At 44.3% G+C, this 21,201-nt stretch overlaps 1 protein-coding gene across 1 annotated transcript in view; it reads left to right on the forward strand.

The window, feature by feature from the left end:
- The first annotated feature begins 625 nt into the window (after positions 1 to 625).
- Positions 626 to 21,201, forward strand: part of pi4kb (phosphatidylinositol 4-kinase, catalytic, beta) — a 35,390-nt gene continuing 14,814 nt past the window's right edge. Inside the window, exons 1-5 of the mRNA XM_080425642.1 lie at positions 626 to 683; positions 4,155 to 4,960; positions 10,697 to 11,041; positions 15,229 to 15,456; positions 20,376 to 20,603. Of these exons, the coding sequence (XP_080281768.1) occupies positions 4,172 to 4,960; positions 10,697 to 11,041; positions 15,229 to 15,456; positions 20,376 to 20,603 (1,590 nt within the window). The 5' untranslated portion in view covers positions 626 to 683; positions 4,155 to 4,171. The remainder of the gene's footprint in view (positions 684 to 4,154; positions 4,961 to 10,696; positions 11,042 to 15,228; positions 15,457 to 20,375; positions 20,604 to 21,201) is intronic.

The raw sequence follows: 21,201 nt of genomic DNA on the forward strand, positions 1-21,201 counted from the left end.
ATATAAAGTGCTTATCTCATGGCCACGGATGTTACCATTATTTACGGGCACTCAGATGTACCCGTATGTACCGTATTGTTCAATACAAAGCATTTTAGTCCACTTGGTGGCCATTTGATCATAGTTATAATGTATCAGAGTGTAATACACCTCCCAACCGATAGGGACGCATCGTGGAAAGCATGTGGCGAAAATACGGAGAGAATGGCCACCAATCAGATTAAAATGCTTTTTATTAAACAATACGGAAGATACGGGTACTTTTGATAAACCGTACATCATTTTAACATCCGTGGCCATGGGTTAAGCACTTTTTATTTGGAATCTGAATGTTTATGTAGATGTACGGACCAAAATAGAGAAAGAGCAAACACCAGGTTGAAGTTCATCCATGTGTCAGGGCTACTGGCAACCCTGCCGTCTGACAAGCTGTCTGCTGGCTAGCCTGTCTGTGAATAACATAACATCGGGTTCATATTGCCATTTAAGTCATCATATAATTTATAAATAAATACACACCGTTACTGTTGGCTAAGACGTGAACGGCGCAGAGTTTGTCCTCGTTTATAGCATGTGGGGTACTTGTAATATTCTAGGCAGGCGGTAACGGGACAGCCATACAAACAACAGGAGGAGAGAAGCTGGATCATCTAACGTTTAAATCCAGTAGCACTTTTTTAAAGGTACTAATATTGTTTTCTATCACTGATCACATCTAAACGATACAAGTTCCACTTGGTTATGGTTGTCACATCTGAAAAGCAATCGTCTGAGAGTTTCTGCTTTTAGACGTTTAAACGGTGTTAATAATGATAATAATGATGATGATGATGCTAACGGGGCTAAAGTTAGCCGACTAGTGCTAACAAGAGTTCTTTAAATGGAACAACAACAAGAAAAGACACACAATGTTCTACTGTGTGGGTCTGGGATGTAAGGGCTCTGTCTAATATAGTGTGTAGCAGATCTGTTGAGTATGTGGCAGATCTGTGTAGTGTATGTAGTTGTCAACTAAACTAGTGTGTGATTGTTATTGTGTAGTTGATGATCTGTCTATTGTGTGCAGTTGTCAACTTAGTTGATGTCTGGTTCAGTGGTTTTCAAAGTGGGGTCCGGGGACCCCCAGGGGTCCTTGGGTGGGGTGTGGGGTAGTTAATATAGCATCACAATTATTTTAACCACTTATCCATTTATATGTTAAAAATAACAGATCTACAAGCTCACAGTGCAAATTCGTGCAGAGCTGTGAACTTGTTATTTTTTTCTGCTTCTGCTATTTTTTCTGCTTCTGCAATTTTTTGAACAAAATTGAAACATATCGAAAATGATGAATAACATAAACACATTGAACACAAATGTTCTGTTCTGGGGGTCCCTGGCACAAAACATGTTCAGATGTTTTTAGCAGACCTTGTATAGAACTGTACTTTCTGTGCTTTTCCTTTTTGGCAAACAGTTAATAAAGTATTCAATCAATCAAATGGGGGTCCGCAGCCAAATACATATCAATTTGGGGGTCCTTTCCTTGACATGAAAAAGTTTGAGAACCAGTGGTTTAGGGTGTAGTAATTGATCTGTTCAGGGTGTAGGCCTCGGGGTAGGCCACCATTGGCACGGGGGAGGGTCACTGGCATAAGTCACTGGCATAGCTGTGAGCGTGAGAGAGGATTTTACTTTTACAATAATACATACATTTTTTGATGTAGTCAATTCATTAAAGTTCCCTCCCATCTGAATGCAAATGACCTCCTACACATAGTCCTTCCTCCTATTTGCTCAGTCTATGGTATTTAGTTTTATGTACTTGCAGCATGGATTGATTGATTGAATATTATTAACAGTTTGCAAAAAAGGTACAGTGGTACGATTATACAAATGGTGCTAAAAGGATAACACAAAAAGCCCTGAAGGCTTATTTTTGTGTGTGAGTGTGTGTGTGTGTGGGGTCACATGCATGGACGTATGTTAGTGGATTATGAAAGTGGAATAATGTCCTCCCCACACGCAACGAGCGGCTCTGAAGTCGTTCAGATTCCGAACAAACGGTTTGATTATGAGGGGAAGTGAAAGCAGGCTTATTAATCCACTACATGTGACAGGATTCAGCGTAGAGAAGAGACACTAATACACCGTAAAATCCTCATTATTAGGCTCCATTTATACACTCTTCTGAGTTAAATGAACACTAAACATCCTCCTTCATTTCAGTAGAATACCTGTCTTTTCAACAGTGGTCTGTGCGGTGCTTTTATGGCATGGCATAAGGTGTGTTTGTGTGTGACACACAGTTTGTCCGCACTCCGGAGCTAAGCTTTATTTTTTTATTATTACTCTTTAATTTAAACGGATTACAAAGAAAAGAAAATCAGCGAAAGATTTGAGGAAGAGTGACAGGCAGTTAGAGGGAGAGAAAGTTTCAGCCACATTGGCTAGGCCGCTGGACTTGAATATGACACACTCACAGCCTTGAATGAGGTCTCTGTAGATCAATGCCAACGTGTGAACATAATAAGCAACCAGGTCTATGAAAACAAGCCCAAAAGAAGCGAAGCCAGGCCACATGAGCAAACCTATATATAACCTATCTACAAGCTCACAACGTGTCGTGATGGAAGCTTGTAGATCTGCTATTTTAATCTTGAGGTGAAAAAAAGTGCAAAATGTGGAATATATTTTTTTTTTATATATAATATATACAATAATTACAAAAATTGGAAGCAAGGCCAAATAAGCAACTACACTTTAGAAACAAGCCCCAAAAAACCACAACTACCAATATTTACAAGCAACTTTACAGAAAGATAAGCCCAAAGTCGCTTATAATAAGTAGACCTGGCAACACTGGTTGTACAGCAGCAGGTTGATGTCGGTCGGACGGTTCATCCCTGATGTCATCAGTACACTGATGTCATCGGCACAAGTATATGCCCCATAAATCAGGGATATCAGGGATCCATATATGGGCATAAAAGAGACACAGACAGACAGATGGGTTCAACGGGTACACTATCAATGGGAAAAATGGGTACGACGGGTATCACATAACTGGGTGGGGCATGCATTTGCATGGTTCCCGAGTAGGCCGGTCTAGTTCTTTACATTAAGGACCTGGAAAGACACACATCTCTGCCCCGCCCTCTCTTGGTGTGTGTGTCTGACCGGTGGTGTGTTTGGTCAGTGTTAATCTGTGTTAATCTGTTGAAGGGACGAGATTAGAGACGATATGTTTTGTGATGGACAGGACAGGCCTTCTGGCAGGGAGGGACTTCATGTCCTTAAATTTTCATCTCTGTTTTTTTAGTTGACTTGAGCAGATGTGATATTAGAGCTGCCTGCAGCTATTGATCATTTCCTTAAGATTCTAATCACTTTTTAATTCATCAAGAAACGTTTTTTAAAATAAAATATATCAATGAATTGATGCAAAAAACATTATTTTTTACAATTGACTAAATCGATTAGTCTTATAACCACTTGAACCATATTTTATACTTTGTCATGCAATTGTGTCGCTAATAAATAGCTAAATTAGCCGATCTTCAAGCTCACAACACGTCGCACCGCAGGTTGCAACACATTGTGAGCTTATAGATCGCCTATACTCGCTAATTTGGAAAATCGGTTATTTTATTCAAATCAATATTCTTTTAATAATCAACTAAATTAGTTTGATTAACTGTTGCATAGGCCTGTCACAATTATTGCATTAAATCGTCTAATCGCAATTATTTTTGCATAATCGTCATAATCGTTTCCATGTTGAAAAATGTTCACACATTTTCAAATATTTAAAAAAGTAGAAATAGCAGATCTTACAAGCTTACAACGCGCCACTTCGTGATGCGTTGTCAGCAATTTCAGCTTTTTTTTTTTTTTTTACATGTATAAATACTATAAAAAATGTAAATGTCAAATATTTTTTTAGTTATTTGTCATCTGCCCTGTGCAATTTTTGATTACAAGGCATAAAAGGCAAACAGATTTTTATTTTATTCATATGTTCCAATGTTCAATGGCCAAACACACAATTAAATCGTTAATCGCAATTATTTGAGTGACAATGAATCGTCAACGTGACAGCCCTAGTGTTGCACCCTTGACATGTTCCTTGACATGTTGTGACATAGACTGTCTCTCTTCTCTCTGTGTTACAGTGGAGGTGAGGTGCACCATGGGAGATGTAGAGCAGGACACGTCTCCCTCTCTCTCCGGCGACGACGACCACAGCCCCTCCTCGTCCTCGCTGTCCCTTCCCTCCACCCCCTCCTCCTCGTGCTCCCCCCACCCGCTCCCCCACCCCAGCCCTCCGCTGGGGGTCATCCGGGAGGGCGTAGGGGAGCTCGGCCTGTGCATCGACGCCGAGGTGGCCGACATGGCCTGCCAGGAGGTCCTGCAGAACGTCAAGAGACTGCAGGGGGACGAAGACCCCAATTCTAACCCCGAACCGGACCCCGTCTCTGACCCCGACCCCAACTCGAACCCCGAACCCGATCCCACTTCTGACACCACAGATAACCGTGACCCTAACTCTAACCCCCGCTCCGTCTCTGACCCGACTTCTAACCCCGACCCTAACTCTATCTCCAACCCCAACTCTAACGCTAACCCCCACTCCAACTCCAACCCTGCCCCCGGCCCTGCCCCTGCCCCTGCCCCGGGCCTGGCTAACGGGACGGGAAGTTGTAGCCCGGAGGAGGGTTCGGCGCAGAGCGCGCGCCGGCGCCAGCGGCACAACCCGTCTAAGCAGTCGTGGCTGCTCCGCCTGTTCGAGTCCAAGCTGTTCGACGTCTCCATGGCCATCTCCTACCTCCACAACTCCAAGGAGCCGGGCGTACAGGCCTACATCGGAAACCGCCTGTTCAGCTTCAAACACGAGGAGGTGGACTTCTACCTCCCGCAACTGCTCAACATGTACATCCACATGGACGAAGACGTGGGGGACGCCATCAAACCTTACGTGGTGGGTATTATTACAGGCCGACCGATGCCAGGGTTTTTGGCTCCGATGGCGATCCCGATTTCGGAGAGTCGTCGAGCACAGATTACCGATGATTGACCAATATTTTGTACAAAAAAGTGCAGAATCTTGCAATATTTTTAAACATTTAACTTATTTAGAAAACGCATAAATACAAATAAGCATAAGGTTTCACAGATAAAATGCAAAATGTTCTGTATACAAAATTTCAATAGATGAAAAGAACATTTATCTTTTTATTATACAATATAATATATATATATGAAAATGCTAACAAAATACACATAAACTAAACATTTTATTTAACCACCTAACCTAAATAATAAATACAAAAATAGACGATCTACAAGCTCTGAACATGTCACAATGAGACGTGTTGTGAGCTTGTAGATCTGCTATTTTAGAAAATGTTTGCGTACACACTTGTACGCATACTTCAGGTTTCTGGTAAGAACAAAGACATTTTATGAGAATGGATGTGCGTTATTTTCTAGAACTCAAATTCCTGTATTGCCCAAATAAGGAAGCACAGCGTGGAGAAAGGTCTTAATCGTTGCCTGTCATCGTCCTGTTGACATCATGACGTCACTCTGTGGGGGGCTTTAAAGCTTTGCCGTCGTCGTTATAACCAGCATGCTAACATCCTATGTATGAGTCGTGCGGTCTAAGCCATGTCTCTTCCAAAGATGCCGTGAGCCAACCCATGTCCCTGCGCCAGCTGTGTTTCCGTGGGCTCCTCCTTTCTCCTCCACCGGGGACAGCCCGTTCTCATCAGAGCTGGTTATCGGTGCCCCTATAACCAGCTCTGATGGTCCTCTCCCACTGGGAGAGGGCGAGAAGCAGAGAGAATAGCGCTAGAAGAAAGTGCAGAGATAAAGAGAGAGACGGGTCTGGAGACGGTGACAAAAATGCAAGGAGCCACTCAGAGCCGAAAGACAGAACTACGTGTTTAACTCCGAACAGCACCAACCGAGACAGAACCCCCCGCCCGGGCAACAGCGCCAACCGAGACGGTACCCCCCGCCCGGTGAAGGGTGCTTGGGGGCAGGGAACTCCGAACAGCACCAACCGAGACCGAGCCCCCCGCCCGGTGAAGGGTGCTTGGGGGCAAGGAACTCCGAACAGCACCAACCGAGACGGTACCCCCCGCCCGGTGAAGGGTGCTTGGGGGCAGGGAACTCCGAACAGCACCAACCGAGACCGAGCCCCCCGCCCGGTGAAGGGTGCTTGGGGGCAAGGAACTCCGAACCGCGGCAACCAAGACCGAGCCCCCCGCCCGGTGAAGGGTGCTTGGGGGCAAGGAACCCCGAACAGCACCAACCGAGACGGAGCCCCTCGCCCGGGCAACAGCGCCAACCGAGACGGAACCCCCCGCCCGGTGAAGGGTGCCTGGGGGCAGGGAAGGCATAGGCGCCCACAGCCTCCACTGGCCAGGACGCCAACAAGGCCTCTGCAGAGAAATTGGGAAGTCTGCCCTGGCCTCCGACGTCCAGGCGTCGCTCCGTTTGAATTCTCAGTGCTCTCCTACAACATCTTGTCTCAAGAGCTGCTGCATCGCAACGCCTCTCTTTATAAACATTGTCACCCCAGGGTGCTGCCCTGGGAGTACAGGCTGCCCAACCTCCTGGCCGAGATCCGGCACTACGATGCAGATATTCTGTGTCTTCAGGAGGTGCAAGCGGACCATTACGAGAAGCAGATTAAACCTGCTCTACAGGAGATAGGATACCAGTGTGAATATAAGAAGCGTACGGGTCGAAAGCCCGATGGCTGCGCAGTCGTCTTCAAGGCGTCTCGCCTCGCCCTCCTCTCCGCCCACCCTGTCGAGTACTTCCGCCCCGGCGTTCCCCTCCTGGACCGAGACAACGTCGGGTTGATCCTCCTGCTGCAACCCGTCCCCCCCGACGGCGGCCAATCGGATCCCTTGGACTTCCTCTGCGTGGCCAACACCCACTTGCTCTACAACCCCAGGCGCGGCGACATCAAGCTGGCTCAACTCGCCGTCCTGTTGGCCGAGATAGGCCGCCTGTCCCGCCTCCCCGGCGGCTCGGCCAATCCGGTGGTGATGTGCGGCGATTTGAACTCCACCCCTTGGAGTCCGCTGTACAGCTTCCTAACGACGGGGTTCCTGGAGTACCAGGGGATGCCCGGAGACAGGGTGTCGGGTCAGGAGAACGGCGCTCCCAGAGGTCAGCGTCTCCTCGCGGCTCCTCTCTGGTCTCAGAGGCTGGGCGTCGACGCACACTGTCAGTATGACGGCAGACCGCGACGGTTTCAAAACCACACCACTACCACACTACCCTGTCAGTGCGTCTCCTCTACCACTACGCCCTGTCAGTACGACACCTCTACCACTACACCCATGATATTAGACAGACCTAGAATAGATCACAGTGTGAATCTGCGCTCCTCATACCAGCACCTCCTGGTGCGCGATGGGACGCCCGAAGTCACCTCCTACAACTCCCACGCCGCCGTGACGGTGGACTATGTGCTGTACACGCCGGACCGAGGCGCGCGCTCGTCGCACCTTCCCGAGCAGCGGGGCCTGGAGCTGCTGGGCCGGCTCTCATTGGTGGGCAAGTCTGAGCTGAGGGCGGTGAGCCACCTGCCCAATCAGTATCACTCCTCTGACCACCTGCCCCTCCTCGTTCGCTTCCGTCTCCACCGCTGATGACCAGTGTTGCCAGATTCTGTGAGAGAAACAAGCAACCAGGTCTAGGAAAACCAGCCCAAAAGAAGCGACTCTGGCCCACATAAGCACTTTAACATATACATCAGCTATTTGAAAATAGCAGATCTACAAGCTCACAACGCGTCGCGTCGCATGAAAGGAAAGAGGCAGAGGCAGTCCGAGAGTCCATACTGCCCACCGTTCGTAAAGCTCTCCAGCAGGGTTGCCAGATCTGCTTATTATAATTTCCCGCAGGATTTTGTTTGAAATAGCCGATCTACAAGCTCACAACGCGTCGCATCTGTGAGCTTGTAGATCTGCTATTTTCAAATAGCTGATGTACATGTTAAAGTAGTCATGTGGCCCATAGTCGCTTCTTTTGGGCTGTTTTTTCCTAGACCTGGTTGCTTGTTTCTCTCACAGAATCTGGCAACACTGCTCTCCAGTGGTTTCGGTCGGGTGATACCAATATTTTGTGACAAATGTTTCACAAAACGCTGAACCACCCCAACACACTAAAAAGGAAAGGAACGGAGTGGTCTCCCCAATGTAGGGATGGATGTCTTTTGAGTTCCTTATGAGGTAGTGAATCCTCCAATCTCGGGGTCACCCTAATTTCAACCCTCCATTTCCATAGCTACAGATTGCTTCCCCTCTTTGTAATCGTGGAAAACCTGCAATGCATTATTTCTGTTGGAACTGAACACTAAAGAATTCACTGGGTGGTTCAGTAGGGAGGGTGTAGACAACCACACACGTGTCCCCTCCGATACACGTGCCAGCCACTTCTTTTCAACCTGAGAGTGAGGGGCTTAATTGGAAGGACGGGACACGATGTCACCGCCTGGTTCCTTACCCTGACCAACCTGTAGGAGTCACTAGTGCATTGACAAAGATGGCCCCCTGCTGCCCTGCTTCCCACACTCAAACAGTTGTATTTGATTGAGCGCCCGGGTCAGGCCGGATTCAAACCTCTACTAGTCTCGCGGTGGTGGGCAGGAGCTTAACCCCTGCGCCACCCGGACGCCCCTGAATTCCCTCACTCCTTTGATAATTTTTGTCTGAAACTGTTGTACTTTGTGCTATCTTTTATTAATCTGTGTTGTAGAACTGAAAACCCATTTAACTGCTTATTTGATACTGTGCTATTTTTGTTACATGCACCATTTGGAAGCTTTGACTCTCCATTAATTAGAATTAAACTGTTCACTCAAGTTCAGTATTGTCAGGTCACAGCCTTATAGGCCCCCCAGCAAACAAGAAAAATAAGCTTTTAGTTAATGTTAACACAAGTAACTGTTAACTGCACAGTTTTTATTATGCTGCTTTATTATGTTAATTTAGAATGGTGAATACCGCTCAAAGGTGTGTGTTATCCGAGAATAATGAACACCCCAGTAGAACGGCCGTGTCGCTTTCCAAAAAGAACAAGTTGAACAAGATTTATCAGGCTAACAACCTAATGATGTGTTGTGATATGTTGTGTTCTTTTTGGCAAGGGACACTTTTCTTCAAAGTGACTTAAAAAGTGTAAGATCAGAGTAAATGTCATGAACCCTAGTGAATAAACAACATAGTAAATAGAGTGCACAGAAAATAATTCAGTTCTTCCAAGTAACAAGGATACCAGGCAAACATCAACCTTAGCATCTGTCTACAACAACAACATGCTATCTAAATATCATTCTTAACATTTGCGGTCAAGTACAACAGAGTGTAACCACTATAAGCATATGCTTTGTCTTACAATGAGTGTGACACATTGTGCGCTTGTAGATTGGCTATTTTGGGAAAGTTTGACATCTTTTGACAATGTTTTGACAAATTTTGAGGATGTTTTGCCTATAATGACAGGGATGCCAGGGTTAATATGGTTCAGTTACTGTATATTTCTCAACCTTTTTAATTTCAAGACCCCCAGTTTGATATGCATTAACCCATTGAAACGGGAAAGCATTTTAGATTTTATACGTTGGCAATTCAAAAATAACAGATATACAAGCTCACAGGGCATCACTTCGTGCCGTGCTATGAGCTTGTACATCTATTTTTTAACACTTTTGAAAAAGTGTATTTTGAATTACAAAAGAGTGTGAGAACTACTGATTTAGAAGGCAGTTGTAGAATAGGCCTCAGGTCTTAATGGGTTAAACTTTGGACCCCGATTTGATCAGATCTAAGGGTAAGGGTCCATTTGTTTCCATAAGCGTCCATTTTGACCCCTGGTGAGGTCCCTAAGCTCGACATCTAGAACCAAAGTATTAATCCATTTAGATCGGGAAAGCATTTGTGTCATTTTTAGATTTCTTTGGGCTATTCAAAAATAGCAGATCTACAAGCTCAAAGCGCTGCACCGAGTGCCGCGCTACGAGCTTGTAGATCTGCTATTTTTGAAAAATTGTTAAATTTGTGCAAATCTTTGAATATATATATTTTTTAAATTAACTCAAATCTTTGCTTCTGGGGATTCTACAAATGTCTTCTAAATCCTAACTGTCTTTTGAAAAACATGTTTTTATATCGGTGGGTCTCAATCTTTTTCATGTCAAGGACCCCCACAATGATATGTATGTGGCCGCGGACCCCCATCTCAAAATATTTTGTAATAGGGACCCTCAGAAGCAAAGATTTGAGTCAAAATGTTTCCCTTTAAAAAAATATATATATTCAAAGATTTGCACAGATTTTCACGATTTTTCAAAAGAATGGCAGATCTACAAGCTCATTGCACGGCATGAGCTTGTATATCTGCTATTTTTGAATAGCCAAAGAATAAAATATAAATGGTTAAAGTGGTTACACTTTAACCATTTTAGATTTAGATTTCTTTGGCTATTAAAAAATAGCAGATATACAAGCTCATAGCGCGGCACCGAGTGCCGCGCTATGAGCTTGTATATCTGCTATTTTTGAAAAATCTTTGTAGATCTGTTTAAAAAAACTGTTAGGATTTAGAAAACATTTTTAAGAATCGCCTCAGGTCTTAATGGGTTAATGGGTTAATATGACGCATAATGATGATGATGTTCTGTGTTTTTTTCCAGGTCCACCGTTGCAGACAGAGCATCTCCTTCTCGCTGCGGTGCGCCTGGCTGCTGGGAGCGTACAGCTCCGACATGCACATCTCCACCCAGAGACATTCCAGGGGCACCAAGCTCCGCAAGATCATCCTGTCCGACGAGCTGAAGCCGTCGGCGAGCCGCGCCCGGAGGGAGCTCCTCACCACCCTCACCCCCTTCTGCCCCCTCGCCGCCGCCGCCGCGGAGCACAGCCTGTCTCCGACCAAACGCACCCACCAGCGCTCCAAGTCGGACGCCACCGTCTCCATCAGCCTCAGCAGCAACCTGAAGAGGACCGCCAGCAACCCCAAGGTGGAGAGCCCGGACGAGGTGAGAGAGGCCGACCGCGGCTACGCCCGTTATAATATCCGTGTCTGTCGGGCGGGAAACCTCACGTGTCCAAAAACGGTTACTTTTCAGGATTCAGAATCAAAGGTAGCAGATCTGCAAGCTCGAGCTTGTAGATCTGCTACCTTTGATGCTTTTGTGTGACGCTGTGGTATGGTGATCAAGTAGGGCATTAAATGACGAACAGTTTGAATATGGAGATAAGAGGTTTCTGCCCGACAGCAACGATACACACCTCTACACACATATACACACAATTCCCATATACACCATCCATTAAATGATGTGTATCACTGGTTTCTTTCAAAATTGGCCTGAAAAAAAAACTTCTATCAGGACACCACAAGGGGAGGTGAATGTAATGTTCCATCTCTTTTGACGTAATTTACACATCCTACCTGGGTCGAGGTTTTTCCCCCCCGTTCTGAATTCCCATAGACGTGTTTAATATCGCGTCAAATAAGAACTGTGTTCCAAAAATAAACAAATGACCCCGGCGGTTTGACTCTTATGGATATGACGCATCAACTGACGGTGTGAAAACGCTAATGTTACTTCCGCCGAATTAGTTACATTTTCGCCAGAAACAGACTATCAAATATAAGTGACTGACTATCATAAACGATACAGAGCCATCTCCCTGACAGTATCGTCGAGACAGTTTGTTTATTTTTGGGCCACAATTCTTATATGACACGATTCTAAGATGACCCAATGTTATTCTCCATAGAGAAATTACTTTACGACCCAGGGGATGAACGAGTGACGTCAGGACTTCTGTACTCTAGTTTTTGTATTTGTTGATGACATGCATTACTGTTTTAATTTTCTACGCTATGTTGGTGAATTGAATACATATATGTCCACAATGGGGCCCAAAAGGGCCCAATAACCGCACATTTTCGTGCACACGCAAGGGTCGGGACACATGCACGCGCGCTGTGCGAGCGTGCATGCGTGCCCACCCGCTCCTGCCTAGGCCCAGCCTATACTAGCATTCTGGCTGCTCCGCTGTTCTCAAGCGTTTTCATTTCAAGGACCTCCAGTTTGGTATGCATGCATTACAGAACCCCATAACTGAGAGTTTACGAATGGAACCAAATGGACCCGTAAGGGTCCATTTGGTTCCATTCGTACACCCTCTGAGTTACAGACCTGTAAGGGTCCATTTGGTTCCTGTTCCTAAACTATCAATATTTTAGCTTGGGACCTCCTGGAACCCCCTCAAGGACCCCTGGGGGTTCCCGGACCCCACTTTGAGAACCTCTGCTCTAGTTATACACAACTACACCCAACATACAACAAGACACATCTACACCCAACCACAAGCACTGATCTTCAAGCTACACGAGTGGCACGGTGATGCGTTGTTAGCATGAAGATCAGTTCTTTTAGGCAAACTGTGATGGAATATGAATTAAGCTTTAGAAATAGAATCCAGCATTGAAGAGTCAGAGATACAAATGTTTTACACCCACAGCAGACTGCAATAGTCCAGAATGCAGTGCAGCACGCTATGTGTCATTGAGTAAGTTCATTCTGGGAAACGTGATAAATATCATTTAAACTATTCATGTAATCTAAACTATTAAAACTACTACACAAACTACACAAAACTGATAAAAATTATTATTGATACACAAAAGGTTCTCAGTCAGATCACATTCATTTTACAATTCCTACAGGGTTAAACCACACACACACACACACACACACACACACACACACACACACACACACACACACACACACACACACACACACACACACACACACACACAAATATGCAGTACAACAGCATGCAGTCTGGAAAGTCTTCATCGCAGATGATGATGTCATGTTCTTGACCTCCGACCTTTCAGGACTCTGGCTCTGACAGTCTGGGGTCGGAGAGTGAGACAGGTCAGTCAGAGAGTGAGACAGGTCCCGTAAGTTCACCACCTCCTCTGTCCTGATGCATCCTGGGATATGGTTGGCCGTCGTCGTTGGCTACAGTGGGACAGTGTTTGTCATCGGAGGGGTGTAGCCCCTGAACATGTACCAGACAGTAACGGACATCCCATAAAAATAATGCTACAATAATACCTTATAATACCAAAACTCAGATCAAATAATCAGTAGTTAAAGCCGTGCTATGCACGTTTGGCACAATAGTGGCTCCTGACGGCCATGAGCGGCGTTGCCTCTGTGCTTTTAATCCGTTTGTAAGCCATACATCCTGGAATAAGTGCTACCATGAGATGAGAGCTTAAATTCAAGGCAATAAAGTCCCTTAACTGACCTGATCCACCTCTCTGATGATTGGAACAGTGAAACTACAACCATTGGATTATGTCTCAAAGATAGTAATCATTGCCAGAGTGTGTTTGTTCAGTAACAGGGGTCCACCATCTCTCCAACTCTTTAATAAACAGAAAACATATTTTGAGGTGGAACACACATTTCATCCAGTCAGAAGAGAGAACCCTTTTATCAGCTTTCAATTATATTTGTGTTCCAGTCTCAAGTGTGTCTGGCTGTCTGCTCATTTCTTTGTGTCGTCACTTTGAATTTGTTTATCCTGTATGAGTTCTCTCTCGTGATTGAATAGAATTGGCATCCCGACCTCTACCACTGACCTCTGTTGTTTACTGAAGAGCTGGAGAGACAGGGGAGAGCCCTGTTACTGAACAAACATCTTTTAACCCATTAAGACCTGAGGCCGATTCTACAAAATATGTCTTTCTAAATCCTAACAGTTTTCTGAAAAACGTATGTTTCCATGTCAGTGGTCCTCAATTTTTCATGTCAACCCCCAAAATGAAATGAATGTATTTGGCCACGGACCCCCATCTCAAAATGTTTTGTTCCAGGGACCCCCAGAAGCAAAGATTTGAGTTAAAAATGTTTGCTTTAAACAATATATATTCAAAGATTTGCACAAATTTTCACGATTTTTCAAAAATAGCAGATCTACAAGCTCATAGCGCGGCACTCGGTGCCGCGCTATGAGCTTGTAGATCTGCTATTTTTGAATAACCAAAGAAATCTAAAATGACCTTGGTCTCAATGGATTAACAAAAATATCACACGTACACAACCTTTTATTAAAACAAATTGCATGGTGTAGCTTTAACTTCTGATCGGCGGTAAACAAGTCATACTGTGGTACATGTTCACGGACTGAATACGTTTTAATTTAGAAGTTCTTGTGTAAAATGTCCTGTTGTTTCTTTATGTTTGTACCAATCAGTTGTTGTAGGTTTTGGGACGTTACGAGGTTGAACTTCCTCCTGACCTGTTTCAGGAAGGAGGAAAAAAGTCTGCTTTGTTGATGTGATGATGATTTGTGTCCAAAACGGGTTCTCATGTCTCCACTTTGTTGCTTTACTGTGGTTCAACAAACGGGACGCGTTTGCATCCAGATGAAACGCCTCTCTGCTCCGTCTAAAGCCTGATTACTTCTTCGTCATACGATGGCTTTGTGTGCCAGAAAATAGCCGATTGCAGTGGTGTAAAGTAACTAAGTACATTTAACTCAAGTACTGTACTTAAGTACAATTTTGAGGTATTTTTTACTTTACTGGAGTATTTCCAATTTTCGGTTCTTTTTCTTCTACTCCACTACTCGTAGACAAATATTATACTTTTACTCCACTACAATTATTTGACAACTTTAGTTACTTTGTAGATTTAGAATATCATTACAAAACATATATTAACCACTTCAGCCCTATATACATTTCAGCCATTTGAAAATATCTAAGATCTACAAGCTCACAATGCGTCGCGATGCGACGCATTGTGAGCTTGTAGATCGGCTATTTTCAAAAGATTGTTATACATTTGAAAACTTGTGAAATGGGACATTCTGCATCATGAGTGCTTTCTACTTTTGGTACTTTAAGTACATTTTGATACCAATACTTTTGTACTTTTACTCAAGTAAACGTTGAATTCCGGACTTTTTCTTGTGTATTTCTATATAGCAGTATTGATACTTATACTTAAGTAAAACATTTGAGTACTTTTTCCACCACTGATGACGTGACGCGGATGCGACGCGTCGCGAGCTTCTAGAGAGGCTAATTCCGGGCACAGGACCCCATCGTATGACGGAGCACTTATTAGGCATCACCGCTCTTCCTCCCGTCTTACTGTCTGACTCTCCATCTCTCTCTGTCTGTCAGCCTGTGCGTCTCGCTCCTCAGAGAGAGTTCATCAAGTCCCTGATGGGCATCGGGAAGCGCCTGGCCGTCCTCCCCACCAAAGAGCAGAAGACCCAGAGACTGGTCTCGGAGCTGTCGCTGCTCAACCACAAACTGCCGGGTCGCGTGTGGCTGCCGACCGCCGCCTTCCAACACCACATCGTACGAGTTCCTCACACCCAGGCGGTGGTCCTCAACTCCAAAGACAAGGTGACGTTTACATCATACATGGGCAACTGGCTGCCCCCCACCTTCACTTAATGCGGCCTGCAGGTTGATATCGGAATACTATACTATATTATTGATTTCAGCTGTTACAATTCCAAACATGCAAACATGACCCGCTTTAATTACTTGAGTCTATATTAGTAGCTTAAAGGTATTGTTGGCAACATTAAGCCTATATTTGAAAAATACCTCTATATATATATTTTGCATTTTTTCCCCTCTATCAGCCACTATATAATGATGCTGGGGTGTTTTCCTGCATTGAAAAACACTCCTCTTTCTGAAATCCGTATTTTCCCTACTATTTAGGTTACACATCCGGGTATCCGGTCCGTAAATTAACGCACGCATGTGCGCATCCGTGCGCGTCCGTGTGGACTTTTTACTTTCGGTTTTAAAATGCTCTCAAACGTTTTTGATGCACATAATTTACTTTTCAGACAGCGTTTGGATAGAATTTAGTTGTTTAACTTCATATATGTGGTCAATTTGTCATGAAAGAGCCTATTTAAAAATAAAAATTCAGAGAACCGGCAGGGGCGGGCAGTTCCGCGAATTGTATCCGAATAAAGTAACCTATATTCGGCATGGACGGTTTAGAAGTCTCCTTAACTCTATGGAAGTCCTCCGTGCGACACCCCCTGGTGGTTGGGGAAACGAACTGCTGGATTTTTTTTCTTTGTTTATCTCTGAATCGCCTACAATCCCTTTAATGACTAGAATTACAATTCTATTGTCTTGTATTTGTATTTAAGTTCATAAAGTCAACATAAGTTTAACTAAATGCATTTGAAATTAAATACATTTTATTTTCAGGATTGTAATCTGGATTCCAATTAAAAAATAAACGGGATTTCAATTCCAAAATAGCAAATAATAGCAGATCTACAAGCTCAAAACGTGCCGCAGTGCGACGCGTTTTGATCTTGTAGATCGGCTATTCTTTCTACTTTTGTGTGACATAGAATGGCGAAGTACGGCATTAATTTACAGAAAAAAAAAAAAAATACGGCGATAAGAGGTTTCTGTACAGTATATGCAATGTGGCCCTCTGGAGTGAGTGTGGAAATATAGTGGCCCTCTCCATCATCAAAGTTGTCCATACAGCAAAGGTTTAGCACTACACTATGGCAATAGGCTCTATGCACAGCAGCCATATTGGAAAGAAATTGGGCCTCTTCCTTACTTCCTTCATAATTCCTTCAATGATGTGTTACGACCTGACTCAAGGTTGCAACAAAAGGGAGACACAGGCACAGTTAAAAGTGTATAAAAGGTCTTTATTTAAAGATAAACTAACTAAACAACAAACATAACACGTCAGTAAATATGAATGAGCATCAGTGTGAAGGCAGTGTATGGGTGCGAGTGTATGTGCAGTGTGAATGTTGTAAGGTATAAACCAAGGTATGTTAACAAACAAACTGGGGAGAGAGGAGAAGAGAGAATCTGACAGAAAGAGGACTGCTTTTAAAGCCCTCAGAGCAATAGGCTCAGGTGCTCCAGATCAGAGCTGATGGCCTCCCAGCTCCACCTACCAGGCATTCAACAGACTAGCACTGATAGACAGAGTGGGAGGGCGTCACACCCCCCTCCATAAAAACGGTGTCCCAACAGGAACACCGAAACAAGTGACCAACTCACAAACAAACTTCAAAACTCAATTTAACCCAAACAAACAAAACTCTTAAAAACCAATAACTTTCATTCATCTATGGCCTGTTATAACCTGCCACTTTCCCTCCACACCTCAGCAACTGGTACCTGGAAGCAAATTAAGAGGAGGAGCTAAAGAACCAGGGCAACACAGGGCAGAAGACAATAAATTATTGTTAATCATGGAATAGTGTATTCAACAATGTCTGCTACCACATTGTCCATCTCAAGTGTCAAATGTCCAGGCAGTCGGTGTACAATTTCACCAATGATCCCCACACAGGCCAACTCCCATGCCAACTAGGGACCATACAAGCCAAGCACTACAGACTGTCTCAGTTGTAGAGACAGTTGTAGGCAAACCCAAATTCAAAGATTTTTTTTCAAATATACAAGCCATTATTTGTGCGGAATTACGACCGGTCTACAGGAACCCAAATGAATTTCAGAATAAACATGACTTTAACAAACTATGGAACAACCAAATGAACTTATCCCCTCATCCAAGCCATTATTTTAGACTTTTAGTCAGGGGACGCACAAGTCCTCCTTGGCCTCAACAGGACAAAACCAAAGGAGGCACATTACCAACGAGTGAGCTCCTTTTAAACCAAGGCAACACACAACGGACAAGTGACATAACCCACAACGCATGCAAACAGAAAAGCACCGTTTGGACTATTTGTCACGTTCCCAAACCTGAATTCCGCACTTAGGCTCACCGGGCCAGCTTTAACACAGATGAAATTTTATACACTGATCAAACTGCCTCTGACGTATATACAGACAATTATTGACACCATGATTCATTTTACACATAACCAAGAGAACATAGCAGTGCACATAACCCAGTGTGCCACTAGCTCTCCATAAAACAGGGACCCAAGAGTCACTGAAACCATCTTGATCAAACCAAAATATACCATTAGCTCAATTAAGAAAATGCTGCAGACTCCCTATCCAGCTCAACCACAATCTCAGCAACTGACAGAATCGAGAAGCGCTTTAAGAGAAGAGGATTGACCCAGCTAGCATGGGAAGAACAACAGATTTAACAGGTAGTTTAGATCTGAAATGTACTGTGAAAGGACAATCTAAGGACAAGGTGAGGGAGAACTGACAATTTATCTCTGAGAGTGCACAGGCCAAATCCCATGCAAACTTCAGGGAAACCAACACAATGACCACACAATCAGAACAAGGACCTCACCGAAACGTCAACTATGACGCTAGACCGGACCTCAGGCATTACCGGTGTCCTCCTTGCTCTCAAGACTAAGGAGACAGACACCACACCTAAGCACCCAATCCAAATGACTTCAGACGAAACTGAAATCCAAATGTGAGTCCAAATGTACTGCACCTCGGTACAATGTATCAAGTATTTTTCCAATTGACATCTATGATATACTCCCTCACACAACCCTCAACTCCTGAGAGCCCTGCATGTCCTCCACACCAACAATAATTTCAGAAAAAAATGATTTAACTGTCCAACGCAACATAACTACTTGAGCTAATGCACCAAAACCAATAAAAACAAGGGAAGTTCCGCTTTTTATTTCACCATAAGCAAACCTTCCCCCCATACTGCTACTGTAGCAACCACGATCAAGGTTACTAGGAGTACCACCCTTGCTCCCTCCCCGGTACATACAAGGATACAGACTCAATGACAGAGACAGAGCTTTCCCCCACCTGGCTAACTCACCCTAGTCTTCATGTGTCCTACTGGCGGGAGGTATTTACGCACTTGAGCCCGATGGGTTGATTGGGCAACCATAAAATGGCGACCCTCTCAAAGCCATGGATGTGCCCCCAGGGCCGCACGGAAGACACACAAAAATAAAAAACAGTTTACCAAAATAATAAACAAATGAGTCCCCCTATCAAGGACACATTTCTTAAACCTATCAGGGGAATAGCTCCACACTTCCTTGTACCACCAGGGAGACAAGCACCAATCACAAAGCTCCTCTCTCCTCACCAAACAAGAAAAACGAATTTTCTCAAAAATAGAACAAACTCAACCAATAGTCAAACCAGACAATGTTTAACTTTACCAAAGTTACATACTGAAAATGTCTAACCTGCACCTGTATCTCCCATCAATTTAGCACTTACAGGTAGCACTAGTACTCACCACTGGAGAACACTGCCCCTGAAGGACCCAAAGTCCATTAAATGAAGATGACCACAGTGCTAACAACCAGTTCTAAAGCGTTCTAGGGATAGAGATACACTTTGTCCAGATGACCACAGTGCTAACAACCAGTTCTAAAGCGTTCTAGGGATAGAGATACACTTTGTCCTACCAAGTTGGACGAGCCCCCATTTGTTACGACCTGACTCAAGGTTGCAACAAAAGGGAGACACAGGCACAGTTAAAAGTGTATAAAAGGTCTTTATTTAAAGATAAACTAACTAAACAACAAACATAACACGTCAGTAAATATGAATGAGCATCAGTGTGAAGGCAGTGTATGGGTGCGAGTGTATGTGCAGTGTGAATGTTGTAAGGTATAAACCAAGGTATGTTAACAAACAAACTGGGGAGAGAGGAGAAGAGAGAATCTGACAGAAAGAGGACTGCTTTTAAAGCCCTCAGAGCAATAGGCTCAGGTGCTCCAGATCAGAGCTGATGGCCTCCCAGCTCCACCTACCAGGCATTCAACAGACTAGCACTGATAGACAGAGTGGGAGGGCGTCACAGATGCTAATGGAGGCTGCGTTCCATTTAGTGTAACAGTGGTTCTCAAACATTTGGTTCCATTTGTACACACCCGTAAGGGCCCATTTGGAACACCCTCAAGGAACCATGAGGGTCCCTGGACCACACTTTGAGACCCACTGGTGTAGCAGAGTGTTTCCAGTGAGCCAACAGGCACAATATCAGCACCCTGACTCTGTTTGACCAGAATGGAACAGAGCCTTCATTAGTATCATTGCTAACACCTGTGAACGAAGGAACTAAGGAAGAGGCCCAATTTCTTTACAATATGGCTGCTGTGCATAGAGCCTATGGGGCAATTGGCATAACTAAATTGGGAAAAAACAGGGTTGGAAATAATTGGGCTCAGGGTCAAGGTCAGAAGTCAAGGTTCAGTTGTAGTTTGTGCAAAATACATGCTTCGTGGAGTTAAACAGATTCTAGCAACCTATTCACAGTTTAGCTCTCTCCCTCTTTCTGTCTCTGTGTGTCTGTCTGTCTGTCTGTCTGTCTGTCTGTCTGTCTGTGTGTCTAGGCTCCGTATCTAATCTACGTGGAGGTTCTGGAGTGCGACAGCTTTGAGTCGTCCAACGTTCCGGTACGGATCCCAGAGAACAGGATCCGCTCCACCCGTTCGGTGGAGAACCTCCCGGACTGTTTCCTGACGGCGGAGCAGCGGACGGGAAGCTTCTCCACGGTCCCAAACTACGACAACGACGACGAGGCCTGGAGCGTAGACGACATCGCCGACCTGCAGGTGGAGGTGCGGGCCCCTGACTTCAGCCAATTGGTGTTTAAATGGACGGCAATGTCAGCCAATCAAATCTAAGCGTACAGTTAGGGCTGCAACTATCGTTTATTTTCTTAGCGATTACGATAACTTTTTCGATTAAACGAATAATTGAGATGCGCATTTTTTTTAATAATTTGTAAAAAAAAGATATATATATCAACAAATCAACGCTTAGCATGATTAAACACTTATTCCCTATTTTGTTTTACTTTGTGTACAACATTGCCCCCCAAAAATAGTGAAAATAGCAGATGTACAAGCTCACAACACGTCGCAATGTGATGCATTGTCAGCTTATTGATGCATTGTCAGCTTATTGATCGCTATTTACGCTATTTAAAAAATATTTGGACCAAAAAAAGCGGAGTCAAGTGTTAGCTTGTAGATCTGACTACAAGCTAACACTTGATTCCTTTGCTCGAGTCAGTCTTTGGGCATTGATAGCACACATGCGGAAGAGCCTCATTATAGCACTGTATGATTGGCTGCTATAGGCCTGGAAAGTTTTGAAAATTCATTGTTAAAAATGTGTGGGAACCATGTATTTATCGATTTCTTATCGATTTCT

This window comes from Gymnoscopelus braueri (genome assembly GCF_963280865.1).
Source record: "Gymnoscopelus braueri genome assembly, chromosome: 4".
Lineage (NCBI taxonomy): Eukaryota > Metazoa > Chordata > Actinopteri > Myctophiformes > Myctophidae > Gymnoscopelus > Gymnoscopelus braueri.